Here is a 19,296-nt window from a genome sequence, read left to right as displayed (position 1 = left end):
GTTTGACTGAAATCACCAAAGGACCCAAGAAGTTGCTGGCTGTCCTCTGAGATGTGTTTTGTGATCTGTCTCTGCATGGACAGCCACAAAAACAGACTTCTAGTCAAAGGGATCATTGTTCCCATCATTGTGGGCAGATGAGTCTGTAATTTTGCTGCTATGGCTGATATCAGTGTTTTGATGTGCAGAACGTAATGGGGGTAATGGTTGCTAGCCCTTTCTGCTGTGTAAACAATACTGAATGAATGTGTTACTTGCAATGCCTAATTCTGATTTTAAAATGCACTAGAGCACTTCTTATCCATCTCTGATATGAATTCAGAGTGAATAGCATCAACAATGTACTTTGTCTTGTGAGTATTAATTAATTTTATTCTCTCTGCCGCAGTATTCAAAGCCAGATAGGCACCCGGGGCCCATTCTGCACAAAGTTATGGAGTCTAGTTTTTCAGGCCCCCAGTCTTTCCCAGAGGCCTTGTCTCCTGACAGAGGAACCCAGCCCATCAAGCACCACAGGTGAGCAAACATCTGTCTGTGAGAGCAGCCTGGGAGGCTGCAGAGCTGCTGATGATCTGTGTGCAGGGTTGTGCTGTGCTGGCTCTGGGTGAGCTGCTCAGTGCCCAGCACAGCCTCAGCCAGCTTGTTAACCAGATGTCCAAGCATTTTCTTACCTGCAGACATAAAAGGTAATGGGGATGCTCACTGCCTTCCTCTGTGGGTTGTGCCAGTCCTGCAGGAAGCATTTGCAGGCACCATCCGAGCTGCAGGCACAGCCCAGCCAGTGGAGCAGCTGGAGGAGGAGGAACCATTAAAAACAAGACTTTACTTATCAATGTTCATGAAGTTAATGACTCATTGCTGCAGAAAGACTTGGTTGCAAACTTCCAGCCCTTTTTAGAGTTTCTTTAAACAAAAGACACATGAAATGAATAATGACTTAGTTATGAAAACATGGTGGCCTTTGAAAATGAGGCTTAAAAAAGTTTAGATGGTTGTTTCCCAGAGGAAAAAAAAAGAGGAATGTCACCCATCGCTGGATGAGATTCAGATTAGAATTCTGCTTCTAACATGTTTTTGGATGAGAAAGATTGCAGGTGCTTCATTACAGGACTAGAAATCAAACTGGAGTCTGATACAAGCAATAATGTTGGTGGAATGACAGTGGTAACATCTGGTCCAGTGCACAGAGAGAGAGAAAAAGGCTGAGAAAAATGAGTTTGGAATTTTTTCAGGTAGATAATCTGGAATGGAAGACATGTTTATTAAAAGGATTTTCCTTTTTAATTACTTTAGAAAAAGTCTGGGATTGCATGAGGTTATGATCTGGCTTCTGTAGTATTTGGTGCATTTTCAGTGCAGTCTCCCAGCCAGCTACGTGGTTTTTTTCTCATTTGAATAAGTGATCTGCTTAACGTACAAAGTGCCACACATAAACCAGAAAGGGATATTTGGATTCGATCTACTTTTACCTTACTTAAACCTTTAATTTGGCATGAAAAAAAAATAATGCCAGTTGTCATGTCAGATCCATTTCTTAGGTCTTTTTCCTTATTACACAGAAATCTTCAAAACATGCTTAATAATTTTATTAAGAATAGATGAACTATGGGGCTGTTTCCTAGAATGCTTTCTACAGAAGTTCTGGGAAAAATTTTATCACCATTTAGTCACAACATGAAGTTCAGGAAAAAACTCATTCCCTTACCTTTTAATAGTGTGATTGTAATGTCCAAGAAATGGCTTTGCTTTGGAACTATTGTAAGTGGGATGACTAGTTAATTTATAAAGAATTGGTTTGCAGTTTTAAAGCTTACAATTTATTGTACAAGGTCCTTGTTTTATAAAAAGTCAACAGACTTGAACGTTTAAGACTTACAAGACTGTCTTTAATTTATGTGCCATGTAACAGCTTCCTAATTTATTTTCTAAATAGTGCTCACTGTGGGCAAATAGTCAAACGTGGTCAAATGAGGATTTTGTACCAAATATCTGTTCATTTCATTCCAAACCTGACTGAGCCTGGAAAAAGTATATCCGCTCTGCAGGTTCTCTCTTTTGTGCTGTTCTAAATTCTATTGTTGTTTTATTTCTGCTTGCTGCAGAAGTGCTTTGCTCTACATCCAGACCTGTTTTCTCTGCTGGTGTTTTCAAGGACACTAATGATGGGTGATCATTTCTTAAAATCAGGAGCTGGCTGCTACCAGGTCCTGAAACTAGTAAATTTTGGCCTGGAAGTATGACTGTCGGTGTAGGGAATCATTTGGAGTTGTTGAAATGAGACTGACAGAGACTGACTAATTATTTCACTCAGATTATGGATAATAGCAACTTTCCGTTTCAACAAACCTCAGCTACACAAAAAGAATTAATGCAGAGATTAGGTTGAAAACTGAAATTTAATCTCAAAAAATATTTAGCCTGTGTTATCATTAATCTCCTAAAATATTTTGCCTGCATTGTGCACTACTGTTACTATAGAAGAATGTTACATCTTCTGCTTGCATATGTAAAATAACTCTTAGAACAGTCAGAATTCAAAATTAACAAATGTGTTTAATCAGTAAACTTCCTGCAACGTATACAATGTGCTCAAAAATTTGTCTTGGATGATCTGTTGGTCTTGGTAAGAAGGAAACCCATACTGCCTTATTTTCTGATAGAAATAAATTAGAGTTTTGTTAATTATGGGTTGAGTTGTGATCCCTTTGAATAGCAGTTTCCTTGGTAATTAGTCATCCTGACTTTCATTCATGGATGCAGTCATCCTTGATTTTAGAGGGATTCATTTCAGAGAATGCCATGATGAAAGCCAAATGCAGAGGCTTTCAGCCTGGAGCAGTTGTATTGTCTTACAAAAATGCCAAAATAGGATAAACTTACCCTAAAATTAATAATAATTTGTGTTTTCATTTTTAATGAACTTTTCACACCACAAAAAACATGGAAAAGATTTTTTTTCACTTGGTAAGCATTTTACTCTTTATGCTGCTAATATAAGTGATTCAGTTTACAGTAGAGGAAAGAGTAAATTATTCTGTAAATAAGGCTATTGAATTTCAAAGAGCAAGTATAGATAAACTAAAGCAACTAGGAATGTAAAGGCAGAGGAAGCCTGAAAGGAAGAAGGTGTAAGGAATCTGCTCTTTTCCCAAAGAAAAAGCAAAACAGATGGTGGGACAGAGATAATAATTGAAGCAGTTAGGGAAATCCTGAATGAATAGATTTCATTTTTTATTGGAAAGTTGGGATGACTGTTTGAGGACAAAGGTTGAATATGAGCAGAACCAAATGTATGAAAATAGACATTCCTACAGTCAAAGTGGAAGTAAAATGTGGAAATCAAAGCTCTCAAGATAGTTTGGTTAATCTTGATCCAAAAAAAAATTGGAAGAACAAAATTTCATGTCTGGAAGCAAAATCTATAAAAATGGGGACTGTGACATGAGATGATGGATTAGCAAGTGTCAAATATTTAGGAAGATGAAGAATTTATCAAAGTAGGAACCAATTATGCTGAATTTGAATAGTCAAGATTTTAGGATAAATGTGGGGAAAGAAGATTCTTGCGGTAGATATAAAAAAGGCAAAAAATGGTTTGCTATCTTACCAACAGCAGGTACTGCAACATAGGATCAGATACTGCGCTGATGATTGCATTTGTGTTTGGTGGGGGTGAGTTAGCTCTCCACAGAAGCTCAGTCACTGCTGTCATGTGTCTGATGCTTTTAAGGGGAGAGGCAGAAAACTCTATTGTGCATGCACAGACGTGCTTAAAAGTCAGATGTTAAGGACTTGTGTTGAGAAGGGAGGACATTCACCAGTGCAGCACTCAAAGAATTAGTCAACACTGGGGACAGACATTTTTGTGCCAAGGTCACTGAACAGAGCTGGAACACAGTATAGTGTGAGAATGCACCACTGTTATCTCACCTGGCTGAAATGGCCTCCCAATTGCCATGGACTCACACTGCCTTCCCAAGCCAAGATGAGGAATGAATGATTCATGTTCCATGGAAAGTGTTACAAGTCTGTCTTATGTCAGTCTTCAGGAGGCTGGAAAGGGTGTAGAAAGGACTGGAAAGATTGCTGCTTATGAATACATGAGAGCAAGCACAATGAGAAGTAAAAGACCTAAATAAAAGGAAGGAGTGGCACATGTACCTGCTGAATATTCATCAGAATTAATTTTGAACTGAAAAGAAGTCTCAGAGTTCGCAATATAGAACAACTTTCTGTAATAGTAGCCTGGATATGATCATCAGTTCAGGATGGAGGTTGATCAGTGCACTACAGGAAGTGTATGATGAGGTTATGGCAGATGATTAAATTCAGTGCATCTGACATACCTTGAATACTCTGTTCCCTTTTCCATTGTTCTATCACCAGGATGGTGACCAGATGGCACAGGTAGCATTGAAGGATTTTCATCGAGTTCCAAAGTCCCTGAGTAACCTCAAAACAGACTTTTCCAAATACAAGAATGTCATGAGGGAATCAATAATGGTCACATTTCAGAAACCAGGAGGAGATTTGTAGCTGTAGACTGTATTTATTAATACTGAAATCAGCTGAAAGTCTCAGTAGTTGATCCATGCAAATGTTAGCAGTAGATTGTCTAACAACCTAAAAAGGTGGCTCTGAGGGAATATCAGAGGATATTGCCTGGCAGCTGGCTTAGTCATAGTATTTACTGGGTGGTTTGTAGTTAATTCAGAAGTAGTACAGAAGGATCCCAGAGTTACTGTAAAAACTGGTCATCTCTTCATGAACATGGGCAACTGCATTTGGGAGTTGTGTATGTGCCCCAAGAAGAGAATACTTCACCTGTAGGATCAGACTTCGTTTTTATTCAGTTGCTCAACCCAAAGAAAATTCTCACACAAAAAAACTGACAAGAATAAATCCCAAATTCTTCCTTAACCTTAGGACGGTTGAACTGCTTTTTTCAAAACATTAAATCATCAGAACTGCATTTTTCTCTAGTTTGTGCATCACTTGTGAACCATTTCATGCATATTCTGATTTTTTTATTCTGGAGTAATTGATTGATAGATTTTAAGGACATATTTGCTACAGCTTTATGTATTGGTCTGTTTTATTGAATGGCTCACTTATGTGGGCTGGTTTCTTTTACCCAGTTAGACTGGAGTGCAGGGAGGAGGAAACCACAATGTTGGCTAAAGGAAAACAAATTCCCTGAAGAAATCCAAAAACCATTGTTGGCCTGAGAGGGAGGAATTTTTCAAATGAGTGATAGAGATGTCTGAGAGGGACATTGCATTTTCATTGCTGATATTCATACCAACTTTGTGTAAAAGAAAAAGCTTTGTGCTGAAGATCCTTTTCCATAGAACTTTTAACAGAAATTCTTAGGGGGTTTTTTGGTGCCTGGAGAAACAACTGTTATCCTGCAGCTTGCAGCTGCACTGTCTGTAAGTATTTCCTGATCTTAATGAATTTTTTTTGTCCATTACCTCAAATGATTTTTGTTCATTCTTCCTTTGGTTTTGTTTTGTTTTGTGTTGGGTTTTTTTCTAGCAGAAATGTTGAAAGCATAAGAACCTCACATTAGCAACAAATTAGACTATGTCAGGGCTGGAAGTTCTGTGGTTGCAGGACCCCCTTTGGTCTCAGCATTTCTGCAGTTTATACCCGTTACCTTAGGTATAGCTGTACATATTGAAATTATTACAAATAGAGCTTTTGTGAATTTGCATATGGAGATCATGTACTCTCATCCAACAAGGAAGATGCTCAAAGGCATCAAACCAACCACAAATTAAACAATAAAAGTTTCTAATTTTAAAGATTTGTAACCAGTCCAAAGTTTGTTTTTTCCTTTTGGTTTCCATTGATGACTACGCTCAGGTCAATAAAACCCCCAAAAATTCATTATCAAGCACAAATTGTTAATTCACCTGCATCTTTTCAGATCCCCTGCTGTATTAATCTCAGGCTCTCCTGAGCATAAATTGTCAATTATTTTGTGGTGGGGTAGTGTTATTTTACAGAGTAGGAACTGTAACTTGCAACTCAAACTCAGCCTTCAGAACTGAGAGGCCAGTATTTCAGGTTTTTAAAAAGGTTTTTTCACAGCCTCCGTAGTAGCAAAGGAAAAATCTTTTTAAGCAAGCATGAAAAATCCTGGAAGGAATGTTATTGCTATGGGTTGTTGGTCTTTTCAATAGAAAGCACTAAGAAAGTAAAGGTGTGGAAGAAAACAGAGGTTAGACTGCAGTGGAACACTGCTAGCCTGAGCAGTAGGATAGAGAGTGTTGAATTTATTTCTTCTTTTAATTTTGGGCAGAAAATGTGGATTTTAATGGAAATGTACACTCCAAGAGAATTTGTCCAAGGTGCTTGTTCCAAGAAAGAATTGCTCTGGGAGTAGATGTGGCCCTAACTGTAATTAAAGTTCCCACTAGGTAAAAAAAATTCAGATTATTCTTAAGTCACATTATAATAGGAAAAAAAGAAGCAAACTTATCAAATGTCTTTTGCATTGCTGAATTCTGTCGCAAGTTGGAATTATTCACACAGCCAAAAATAATGACTCGTAAAAGGCATCTAGAAAACCTATGTGAAGTTGTCATTAAAGATGTAAGAGAATATGAGGTAACACATGCATTTCTGAGACCCAGAAGATGCCAAGAGAAATAGAGTAGCTGAAAAATGAATATTCAGTCACGCCATGCAGTACTGAGACCTGTTAGCATTAAAAATGGGTTATGCCTTCCCTTAGCTCTGCGTTCCCATATTTTTGCATTAGCAAATGTATGGTTTATATAGCAAAACTGTGGGTTCCAGATACTTTTTCATTCCTGTGTGAAATGAAAAAAAAATCCAATATCCTTCCAAAACAGCAGACATTTACAAAACCAGTTTTCTAAAATAAGTAGAAAACTATGACTTGTTTTTATCAAGTTCAAGTTTCTATTATATCATATAAAGAAACAGCATGGTATCAATGTATATAAACAACAAAGCAATCTGTATATAAAACAGGAATAAAATAATACAGAAATACTCTTCAAGGTGGAGAAAACTTGTCTTAGCTTCTTCAATCTGCAGTTCATCAGCTTTGCTTATATTCTTCACTTACACTTTTTCTCAATTTAATGGCTTTGTATCAGGAAGCAGCACCTCACAGGATGATAGATAATATATTGGACTTTCAGGTTAGAATCTCATTTTGAATTCAGCTGTGGGTATGAGAGAGCTGTATTGTTTGTTTATGCTGTCTGAGGACTCAACTCTCTATAGCAGGATTATGATATGCACCATGGGAAGGAGAAACATCCTTCATCAAGTGCAAGAAAACATTTCATATAGTGGGCAATTATTTTCATTCCTAGAAAAGAGGTGATGTATTAAATAATGGCATAAACAGCAGCTAATGGCAGATTGTGCTATTATATTTCCTTTGAGAATCGCTACTGACATCCAAGACTGCCACAGCAAGGTTTATAAGAACACTAATCCATGCATTATTAATCCTGAACCTTTACTTTGCAGAATTTTATGCTTTCGGTGTGATAACTTTTACTGTGTTCTTGGTGTTGTTCCTAGAAGTCTCTCTTCATGCTGCAGCCCAGGACAGAGAAGTGGGATGCTGCACAGAAATGCCTTTCGCAGGACTCCTCCCTTGCCTCGGGGTAGGTTCAATGGGATTGCAGGACCAGCGTATCAGCAGCTCCAGGAGTCCAGGATCACCGACCAGGACACCATACCTTGTCACGGGTGAGTGAAGCCAACTTAGGGGCTTTGAAATGAAATAATGCACATTGCACAGTTGGTTTGCTGTAGATACCTTCATACAGGTTTGTCTTCAAAAATGCACAAAGAAGTATGCTGCTTTTCCTTTCCCTTTTAAATTTAGTTTATTAGAGCGCTGAGCTGTACATAAGGTCTGGGTTTCAGAAGTGCTCCTGAGAACCTGCAGCTGCCTTTGAAGTCCTTTGCAATTGCTGAGATACTTTGCATAATATTTACATATCCCTATAGATTTCCAAAGACTTTCCAGAATATTACAAGCATATTTTATATGTAAACAGGAATAATATCTGGAATAGAATAAAAACCCCACCCAGTTTCACTTGTAAGTCACAGTGAAACCCTTCACTCTTACTTACAGGTGAAACAGGTGGGGTCGGGTGTTCTGTGACTTCTTTTAAACAAGTTTGACTCACACTTGTGTCATTGTTACTGTTTGCTTCTGAGAAAAAATATTGTTTATTGCCTCTTGCAGTAAAAATATTATTGTTCATTTGTGTGATATGTGCATATAATTCCTGGTGAAAATTTCCTATTGCAATTGCCACGCTTGCAGAAAGGAGCAGCAGGCAGCCTTCCCTCTCCAGCAGCAGCATCGTGTGATGCAGGCTCAGGGAGGTGCCATAGCCTCCTCCCAGGCTGAGGAGAGAGGTACAAAAAAGCTGTGGGTAATTGTATTTACTCTTGTCTAGGAAATCAGTGTGTGACCTTACAAGTATCAGCCAGTACTGGCCTGTATTTTGAATTTGCAGTTCTGCAAAATTTGATACTGGGACCAGACTGTGACCCCTTCTGGCCTCAATCCACTGAAGCACTTCATCTATATTTTGTGCACTAAGGACATTCACCCTCTAAATATCTGCTGCTTTCACAGTGTTGGTGTTCTCATCAAATTTCCAGCCCAAACAAAAAGTTCCCTTGTCCCTTGCAGAAATTACACTACTTCCTTTCTTCTCTTTTTCCACCTCCATCTTTCCCTGTTGGGATGCACAAATCCAAGTGGTTTGTGTCCCTGATTCTGTGAGCATCCTGAACTCCATCCAGCAGCAGCCTGGCTGAAGTGTAGTCAGGCCTGCAGAGGCTGGGGGTGTGTGTGTTCAGTGTAGGGCTGCCCCAGAGCCTGGCAGAGCCCCTGCAATGATCCCATCCATCTCAATGGACCTTGCTGCCAGGCTTCTACACTGCACACCTGTGGCCACAGGGCTCACAGCAAAGCTGCTGGGACTGTGCTAAGTAAAATCCATTTCATATTTAAAGTTTCAGTCCCTTCTGTCTCTCTTTGATATCTGTTCTTAAAGGGGGCCGTAAAATTATTGTGCTTCTATCACTTTCATTGTTTAATTTGGACTCTTACACACTCTATAACATAATTACTGTTAAATATTTATAAATGTTTGCTTTCGTTGCTTGGTTTTAGGAAGGGGGTGGAGAGAGAGCTGCACTTTGAAACACATGCATATGAATTAATTTATTCAGAAAATTTTTTTTTTCAGATAAAAACACAGATATATTTCTTTGGAGGAACTGTGGTTCTGGGAAAGTTAATTATAGGAGAATGTAATTAAGGTTCTGCAATTATAGTTCTAAGTCTCAGTCTATTGAAAACAGCAGCAGTCTGGTGTCACACACAGAAGCATGGATCAGTTTGTAATTAACTAAAAGCCAAGTCTCACATGGTTTAGATTTAATATCCCTTCGAGTTTAATACCTCACCTGTTGCACACAGTGTATGCACTTCAATACAACCTCAGTTCTCCTTTGAAAGCCCTGTGAGCAGGGGCAGAAATGTGTTATTCTGGCATAAAATTGGTATGTCTATCTGTATTTCAAAAAAATATTATGGAAATACACCAGGCATTTCGTTACATGTCACTGCTGCTGCCAGTTAATTTTCAAAATCCCAAGAATCTCTATTGTGGAATTGGCAAATGTTACTGTTTTCTCACCAAACCCATTTTAATTCAGTCTTTTCTTGGTTTTGCTTATATATCATCCATATAATACCTACATTGCATGTGAAATTCATTAAAAACATTCACTCCCTTTGTTTTCAGGGTGCAGCCCAGAATATATTTAGGGCCTGAATTACCAAAAAAGGGACTAATGCAACTGATGCGATCTCTCCAGCTATAGTCGTTTGAACAATTATATATAAGCAAAGGAAACAAGAATGGGCACAACCCAAAGGTCTGCACTGTTTTGTTTTCATTTGTTTTTTTTAATTGTCCTCCCTCAGGATTAACACCCCTGATGAGTATTTCATTCATCCTGAGAGCTGGTGTAGAAAGCCCCTCCATGAATGGCTGCAGGTGTGTCTGAGCATAGTGCCAATGTCATTAACCAAGTCTCAGATGTGAAACAGCTGCAGAGCACGCGCAGGAAGTTCTAGCACACATCCCAGAAAGCTGCTTGCTCCATTTTTCCCCTGGGTGCCACTTCCCAAGGCAGTATCTCTTTCCCTCACCTGGCAGCAGAGTTCCCAGCCCTTCCTCCTCCTCACAGAGCTCCCAGATGCAGCCCTGGGGATGCCAGGAGAGTCCTGGTACGGGATGTGCCAGCTCCACGTGGGCAGGGCGTGTGTGCAGCTCGTGTACAACCCCAGTGCCACCACACAGCAGTTAATCACAGCTCAGTGGCACTGTGCTGGAAAGGAGCCTGCAGTTGTCTCCTGCTCCCTCCTGTCTGACACCTGGCCAGGAGCATGGGGCCAGGGGAAGCCTTTCCAGTTAATTCCTGGTTGTGCCAATGCTGGACATGGCAGTTTCATGCCGTTCAGTTTCTCTTCCTTAACTCTTTTTCCACTCATCCCAAAAAGCAGGAGGCACATATGAGTGGAAGGATATTCCTAGTGAGGTCCAGCAGGCTTAAGGAACTTTTGGAATAATACCCTTCAAGTCAGAGCACCTGCTTCCACACCAGATCTAAATGTTGCTTTCCTCATTCATGGACAAAACAGATTCACCATTACCTTGCCTTATTAAATAGTGATAAGCTGATTATAAATAAATTACGTTCTGGTACTGAGGTGATGTCTGTGGTCCTTAGCAACCATGACTGGTAATACAGTAACTCCTAGAGCATTTCTAGAAGTACTAATTTCAGATGGGAAACATCTTTTTTTTTTTTTCCTTTGGTCATTGTTTATTTTATATTTATTATACTTTCCATTTCTGTTTTTTTTAAGTATTTCTTGTAAACAAAACAGAGTTTGGCTTTGAAACAAAATGGAAATGTTGATACAAATTCACTAAGTCGCTTCACAATCATTAAAATCATGTTATAATGTGTGTTAGTGGACGATAAAGGATTTGTTTTTTAAACAGTATTACAGTATCAAGAGAACACAGACATTTGCTCAAGTCCTATATATTATCTCTATTTCCAGCTGAAATCCAATAAAACAAATCAGGCCAGCATTACAAGTATGGGCTATCAAAAAAAATATTTATTCAGAGGTACAGTGCACTTAAATGCTCTGCTTGTTTGAAGGGGAGTACAGACAATCATTCCTATGTAAATAAAGACTACACAACCATGAGTGTTTAATGTTCTTTTTCCCTGCACTTTTTAAAAGTGTTTTCCTAAAGCAACCATTTGACATTGAGAGTTCTGACACTGAAGGAAGTATCAATCCATTTCCCTGACAAGAAATGTAGGAATAGAATTCCAAATTTATTTTCAAAGAAAATTAATAATACATTATACTGCTTCTGAAATATAATACATATTATGTTATATACGTATAATACTTCTGAAATGTTTTAAAAAGAAATTTCCATTATTGTCATATATGGTGGGTGAAATGAGACTGAGAGAAAAGCAGTGCTTTGCCACTGGCAGATTTGAGAATCCAAACCAGTCTCCAGAGCCTGTTGTGTTCCCCAGGGCCCCACCACAGCCAAGTGCTCCTCTATTTCAGGAGAAAGTGGTGTGTATCTCTTCAGCACAGTTCACTGAATCTCACACAGTGTCCCTGCTGCTGGTTGCTCTCACCACTTGATGTACAACGAGAACTCTTTTTTTTCACTCTTTCCAGGTATTCATCCAGTGGTTTAAAAACTCCTCAGAATCCTTCAATAAATATGCAACTGCCTTCAAGAGAGACAACCCCATATTTTAATAACGTGGATCAGAAGGACTTGATCAGCTATTCCTCTTCAAGGGCCAACTCCGTCCCCATCATCCCGTCTGTGGGCTTGGACGAAGCCTGCATGCAAATGCAAAATGTTCCTGAAGTAACAGGCATCAAATGGTGCAAAAACTCCTATTCTGCTGAACTTGTCAACGTGAGTTCCCCAGTCAGTAATTGTCTAATAGCAGAACAGCACGAGGTGAAAGTCTTGCTGGAAACTGTGCAGGAGCAGATCCGGATGCTGACGGACGCACGGCGGGCGGAGGACGCGGAGCTGGCGGGCGCGGAGGCGCGGGGCGGCGCGAGCGAGAACACGGCCTTCCTGCCCATGAGCCCCACGGCCAAGGCAGAGCGAGAGGCACACTTTGTCCTCAAAAGTGACACGCAGAGAGACTCGGTACTCACCAAGTGACTCCGCCTGGGGGCTGCGGGAGGGCAAGCGAGAGGTCCGCGCGTTCGACGCTTTGCTGAACAGGAAGGGAGGAAGTTAAATACAAATTATTTATATGCATTAATTTAAGAGCATCTACTTAGAAGAAACCAAATAGTCAATCGCCCTCATATCATAGTGTTTTTTAACAAAATATTTTTTTAAGGGAAAAGTTCCAGGAGGGATGAAGCGTGCTTTTAGATGCTTTCCAGGCAGGATTACACAGTTCCAGTTCCAGAGGACTTTTCCATGGTCCTGTTCGGCTGTCCGAAGGCTTAGGCTATGCATCTCCTTTTCAGTAAAGCCCAAGTACCATCCTTAGATGCATTTCTGGTTTCAGGGCAGCGCTGCAGTGAGCTGCTGGGCAGGGATTCAGACCCTGGAGAACATGTCCTGTAAGCCCAACACAGACCCAGTCCTCTCTCCCCCTCTGCTCTTGATTCCGGGTTCACATCACGAGATCAGGCACACAGACACCTAGTTCTGAGTTCTGGTACCTGCTGTGGAATGATAACAACATCCCTGAATTGACCAGATACTTAACTCTTAACATTAATTCAAGGTGTCAGTCGCCCAAAGAAAGTCAAAGGAATAATTTATGAGCTTTGGGATTGGCCAAGAGTGGGAGCAGGATTAGGGTCTATAGCGATTCAGTGAGTCCACAGCTGCTCCATCTTCTGAGCTTTGCCTATCAGAGCTGCCTTGGTGGAGAGTGAGGAAGAACGAGAGGAAATGTATACGTGTGTATAACAACAGGTTTGGTTTTGGTTTCTGGTTTGGTTTTTTTTAAGTGGAAACATAAACTCTGTTGTTCGTTAGCACCCCTCAACATTTCTAAACTTTTACACTTTAAAAGCATTTGTAAGCTCTCAAGGAGCACTTCTCGGTGTGTGTGTATTTTTTTTAAACTTATTTTTTATTATGGCTTGTTCAGAGAAGAGTCAGGGAGATTCCGTATGATCAAAATCCAGCCAGTAAGTGTCCACGCTGCCTAATTTGTTCCTGCATTCAGTTCTCCAGTCACTTTAATTAATTATGGCTTAGGCTTGTGAACTTTAAAGCTTCAACCCTGCAGATGGTTCAGTATGGGCAGGCCCACAGGCATGCAGAGATCTGACTCTGATGGAGCTTTCTAAGAGCAGATGGTTCTACCGAGTCCCTCCCTGCAGGGGATCAAGGCCTTAGAGAGGATGCATCATTCCCTGGTTGCTGTATCCTAATCACACTGTAAGTCCTTTTTGCATTAGCCTTCGAGTCCCTCTTCCCCCCATAAATTGTAACAGAATGTGCCAATTTTGCAATGAATTGGGTTCAGTGAGACACCTTACTGGGTTTATAAGTCTTAAAATATCTCCTTATTCTTGGGGGAAAAAAATCCACTATAATAAATAATCACTAAATAGCCTTCCCTGGTTAGTGCCAGGAGACTGATTAAAAAAAATTTAAGAGTATATACAGAGTGTATTAAAATATTCCTTTGAAGCAAAATAATTGTTAGATTTATTAATGTGCCCCAGACTTTCTAGTTCACAAGTCTCAAGACTTCCCAAAATAGCACAATCAATCTCACAGTGCTGTTGTATGTTGAGTCAGAATAAAGCAATATCTTAACCTCTGTCAAGTAAATTTGGAAAAGAAATGCTGAAGGTGTATGTCATTTTTTTTTTGTTAAGGCAGTAAAAAATTTTATTTTTGACTGTCTTCATTCAGCAAGTCTTATTTTTGGTTGCTTTTGTGGTTTTGGGGGTACTTTTAAAGATAAAGTTGATGAAATTGTCCTGTTTACAGAAATTTCTATGGCTGCAATCTTTGCTGTGTGTTTTCAACAGAAATGTATTTGAGAGCCTACTATTGTTTTATGCCCCAGGATGGAGTGTGAGGTGTTCAGACTCCATTCTGCAAAGACAGAGCTTTTGTTGTAGCAGTGAGGGGGGATCCCCGTGGGGTTTGGGCTCACCCTGGCATTTCCCTGCCTTATGTGGTGCCTGGGCACAGTCTCACTGTGCATGAGCTGAGCTGGCTGTGGTGGGCATGGCCCTGAGCCCATACCAGGTAAACCCTCTGAAAGGCAGGGTGCATCAGGTGGGGCTCAGCTCTGCACCTCTACAGTCATTGGACCTTTCTGTCCGCACCACTTGCATCCCTCATCTCAGGACATGAGCAAAGGGAGCTTGCCTCTGCCCATAAGCCCTGTGAACATACCTGAATTTTCCTATTATATGAAAACTGGGTGCTATATAAACCTCTGGTTCAACAATTTTCAAGCGGTGATCACAAGTAATGAATCGTTCACCATTAATTTCTTCAAGATGATCTTTCTGCAGTACAGTGCAGAATACTGCCCAAACTGATGCTTAAAAATTCAGATGCAAGATTTTCCCTCCCCCAAGCGCTGCAAATTCACCTCTGGCAACATAATGGGAACACACAGCAAGATTTCAGCTGAAGAAAGGCCATGCCTTTAGGGAGAGAATGTGTTCATGCAGCACCCCCAAAAGACCCAGAAAGAGGAGACAAGCGATGTATTTAAGAGAATGGAATGTTTTACTGAATGATAGCTGAAGATCTGAAATGGTGAGGAAATCTTTGGTTGATGTTAGAGATACGATCTTGTACTCAGCAAAGGATGTGTGACTGTTATATGTTAACTGTTCTATTCAGTTCTCAGCATGTTTGAATAGAGAGACGTTAATATTAACCACTGACAGACTAGTGTATTATTTGTTCAGAGCATCGCTTCAGATCTTACTGAAACTGTCATTGTTTGCAGAGGAAAACAAAAAGGGTTGAAAACATCCAACTAGGTAGCCTTAATGTTGTTTGTGTGCTTTTCTATTGCAACTGTTTTCCTCTGTGGACCTTCCTGTTTTACAGTGAATGGGGCAACATTTTCTCTGAGGTCTGACAATTGATTGTGCAAAGCATCCATTTGAAAGTCGTGCTGAAACAGCCAACATGGTAGGCCAAATTTTGCTTTGCTTCTGGTCCCACTGAACTCGTGGATTGGAAGGGATGCAAGTCATTGAGAAATGCAATTAATTCCTAAAGTACATCTGTTCCCAGCCTTGGAGACAGTCTGTAATCCCCCTGGAAGAGGCTCTGAACTCAGTCGTTTACGTGGATCATAATTAAAAATTTTATCTGACCTGTGAAGTTCCAGGTGTAGTCTGGTGTGAAAATTTGCACACATAGCATTGCATTCAAACAAACTGGGAGAGCAGCTGACTAAATAAATTGAACTTGCTCTGAACTGAGCAGAGAGAAAGCCTGTGTCTCCAGCACAGCACCATGGAGAACTGTGAGAGGTATATATCCTGATCCTTTTTTAAAATTCATTTTTGTTTACAATTTCTTCAAAAACAATCCAAAATAACCCTAAATAAATTAAAAACCAGTAGAACAATGCCAGCATTTGAAATAGGAGATGTGGGTAAGTATGGGCACATTTTTAGTGTTTACCATTGAAAAACCCTTCAGTACCCCAAGGCCCAAAGCTGGAATGTTGTCATTTCTCCAGGCACATGTTTAGACCAACAAATGGTTCTGTGCAACGCGAGCCCTTCAGAATGCCTTTGGTACCTGGCTGCGCTCTCAGCTGCTGTGGTCAGTGCAGCAATGGCAGCAGCTGTTAACTGAGGATCACATCCCAAATCCGTGCTGCTTGATGCCCACAAAGCTTAGCAGTCTCCCCTGTGATGTCAGCACTGCTACACAAAAGGATTTATTTTGCCTTTGAGCATCCCAGCAGAGTGTGAGCCCTCTCAGCTCCTTGGCTGGTGATAGGCTTGGGTTGCCAGCTCTGTGTGGCACAGGCTGAGTGTCCCTGGCCAGGCTCAGCAGCAGTGGACTTGGGATCAGTGTGGCTGATGCCAAAGCCACTCAGCAGCACCCTTCAAGTTTGAATTTTGAAATCAACAGGGAGCTGATGGCATGTGCTTATGACCAAGCATGTGCTCAATATGCTCCCAAATTGAAATGTTAGAAATTGATTCACACCTACTTCTCATGTAAGTAGGGAGAAAATCTGGATTCCTTTTCCCAATTTATCCCCAGGTTCCTGTAGTCTCCTTTTGGACGTTACTTGAACATTTCTTAGTCTTATAAGAAATTCTGAAAATGAATACCAAAGAACTCTGAAAGAGTCTTACTTGCAGTAAATAAATTTGAAGCTTGAAGGAGCAGACCTGGAATAAAAACTGTGTTTGAAAGTGGTATTAATAATAATTGCCTTTCAATAAAATGAAATTTCCCAGTAAACTCCTTACCCCTATGGAAAACAATGAGTTTATAAAGTGATTTATTATCTTGTCATGAATTTAAAATATTTATCTTCAAGGAGATTGGGAAACAGCAAATATTTAGTATAGATTTTTCAGTTTTTTGTGATTTTTTTGTTTATATTTTATTTCAGCAGCTTAACAGGTCAATGAACCCATTATCTGTATTGTCTGACACATAGTCATAAAGTCTCCTCTTTTGTGGTCCAAAAGCTGCAATGATAGATTTCCTTAAAGAGATCAAGATTTTATCTAATTTTATTTTAAAATTGTTCATAGAATAATACAGTTATTTATCTTGCTGAAAATATAAAGTGATGCAAACTTTTTTTGGTTCTGTACTGCATTATTGCTGAATTCACAGCAAGATTGTGCTTCCTTTGTTTTGATGTCTACTTACAGGAGAACAACTGACACCCAGTTTTCTGGTTTAGACTTGGTGTGGGAATTAGTAAGGATAAGAAGATTTTTAGAAAGTTGGGAAAGTAGGTTTTAGAAATAGAAAGTGAAAAGGGAAAAAAGCCAACACAAATTGGCACTTCCAAATCGTCCTATCAGGCAGGATTTCTGTATTTTCCACAGGAAAGTTCAAACATTAAATAGAGATCAAAAAGCTACAACAGCAGTAAAATTACTAATAAAGTAGGCCTGTGTTTGGTTTGTGGGTTATTTTTACATTTTTATTCCATGGCAATCAGAGGATTGTGCCAAAGGAATTGGAAGTCTCTTGCAAGAGATACAGAATGTATTAATAGTGTCTTGCAAGAAATACAGAATTTGTTAGAGACAGTGGAAAGTCATCACCATAGCCCCGAACAAGAAAAGCCACAGTGGAGGAAGAAAAGAGTTATCCAGTGTCTGCTGCAGGGGATGAGAGTGCTTTCATCTTAACAGTAAAAACCACTGCAGTTGTTTACTGTTGAAAGGTTTACCTGCTAGGAAAGGTAAATTATCTGAATTTATTAATGACCACAGTGGTAGTGTTTGATTAAAGGAAAACGTGCAGAAATTTCCATTTTTTTTTTCTTGCTTGCCTTGTCCCTTGGAACAAATCTAATTATGTTTTGGTTCTGTATTATTAAAGCACTGTTTCCAGTGCTTCAGAGACAGAGTGCTCACACCTCACTGACAGCCTGCACTGACTCTTCCTTGCTTGAAAGGATTTAGCAGTTTCCTCTTTGATCAACACTCCTGTAAACAAGGAGTGATTTTTCTAATACCCCACAAGGCTGTTCTTGTGCCAGTTTTCCCAGATGAGTAATAAAAATACAGCAAGACCACCTATAATTCTATTTTTTTTTCTTTGTAATATAAGAAACTATATATAATACTTGACAGCTGTAATGGAGAAGGGTTATTGATGACTGAAGTATGTAAATAAACTGTAGGATATAACATATGTCAGCAGCATGGAAATCCTGTAATTGTCCCATAGATTGTGATAACCCATTCTCTTCACACCATCAGGAGAGCTACATGCAGTTTATAATTTGCTTTCCTTGAGGGGCCCATGGTCTGTACCACATCCCTGCAGTGACTGGCACTGAGGTACCCCTGTCCTTATTTCTTGCAGTGCAAGAGCCACTTCTGTGCTGTCCATGCCTGCTTTGGTCTAACTGAATTCACTGAATTTGTAACCTTTCAGCTTCTTCATTCACATTTGGTTTTACCTTGCCCTCAGAATCAAGAGTATCAGCCTGACATTTGGGACCCTGAATAAATTTATGGCCTTAAACATTTTAATGCACTTAACATTTGTCTGCTTTAGTTTGACCTGAGGGGAAAGCTCTCTCCTTGAAGAAGGATTTATGCAGCCCGTGCTGCAAATCACTTTCCTGCCATTCCTTCAAGGAATATGGAACAACAGCTCCCAGTTGTGTAAATATTTGGAAACAAAAAAAAAAAAAACCCAAATAATAATAGAGGACTATAAAAGAATACTACTAATAATTAATATTCTAAAACAAACAATAGTTCCTTGCCTTCTCTGGAATACACAATTGTAGTTAAGGTTATCAAGATGCATCAGAGACATGAAGAAGTGAGGCTGGTTTGTAAGTCATATGTATTTTCTGAGGAAACCCAGGTTTGGAGTTTCCCTTGCTTACATTGAGATGATTTTTCATAGCATGAAATCCACTCCTATACATTGCATACCTCAGCAGAAGCAGGGCAGAAACACAGTGCAGGCTTCACTTTGGCTTTCTGACTCAAGTTAAACTGTCTTGCTTTAGATTATCTCTGATCTCTTCCAGGAAATAAATGAATATCCAAAAAGAAAAGAAGACAGACTTGAATACTTGATTTAATTTTTTTTAATCAAAAATCAACCAGTTACTATTGAGACTGGAGCCATCTGCTGAACTGAAATGTTCTAGAAATAGCTGAGGCTTTCCCTGTTCTTGATGGGGCAAACAGAGCTGGCACAAGCATTACCACCCTCACCACCCCAGCAAGACACACTGGGAACAACTGGAGAACAGGGTAGGGAGCTTCTCCTGATGTAGCACAGGTCTTTCCATGGCTGAGGAGGGATGGAATTTGTGTCAGGCCAGATCCACATCATCTGAAAACCTTGCCTTTTGTTTCTTTCTCAGATGATTCTCATTTCACTGAAATCCTTAACTTAAAAACAAACTAGCGCAAATTTCGCAATTTGCGCTAGTTTGTTTTTAAGTTAAGGA

The 19,296-nt window shown here is 39.8% G+C and overlaps 1 protein-coding gene across 1 annotated transcript in view; it reads left to right on the top strand.

Moving 5' to 3' along the window:
- NRG3 (neuregulin 3) overlaps nucleotides 1-19,019 on the top strand; it is a 339,710-nt gene extending 320,691 nt beyond the window's left edge. The window contains exons 7-9 of the mRNA XM_074544710.1: nucleotides 389-516; nucleotides 7,570-7,740; nucleotides 11,810-19,019. Of these exons, the coding sequence (XP_074400811.1) occupies nucleotides 389-516; nucleotides 7,570-7,740; nucleotides 11,810-12,317 (807 nt within the window). The 3' untranslated portion in view covers nucleotides 12,318-19,019. The remainder of the gene's footprint in view (nucleotides 1-388; nucleotides 517-7,569; nucleotides 7,741-11,809) is intronic.
- Nucleotides 19,020-19,296: the final 277 nt, after the last annotated feature.

Source organism: Zonotrichia albicollis, chromosome 7 (assembly GCF_047830755.1).
Source record: "Zonotrichia albicollis isolate bZonAlb1 chromosome 7, bZonAlb1.hap1, whole genome shotgun sequence".
Taxonomy (NCBI): domain Eukaryota; kingdom Metazoa; phylum Chordata; class Aves; order Passeriformes; family Passerellidae; genus Zonotrichia; species Zonotrichia albicollis.
Note: the sequence above shows the minus strand (reverse complement) of the source record. Positions and strands in the feature narration are given on the sequence as shown.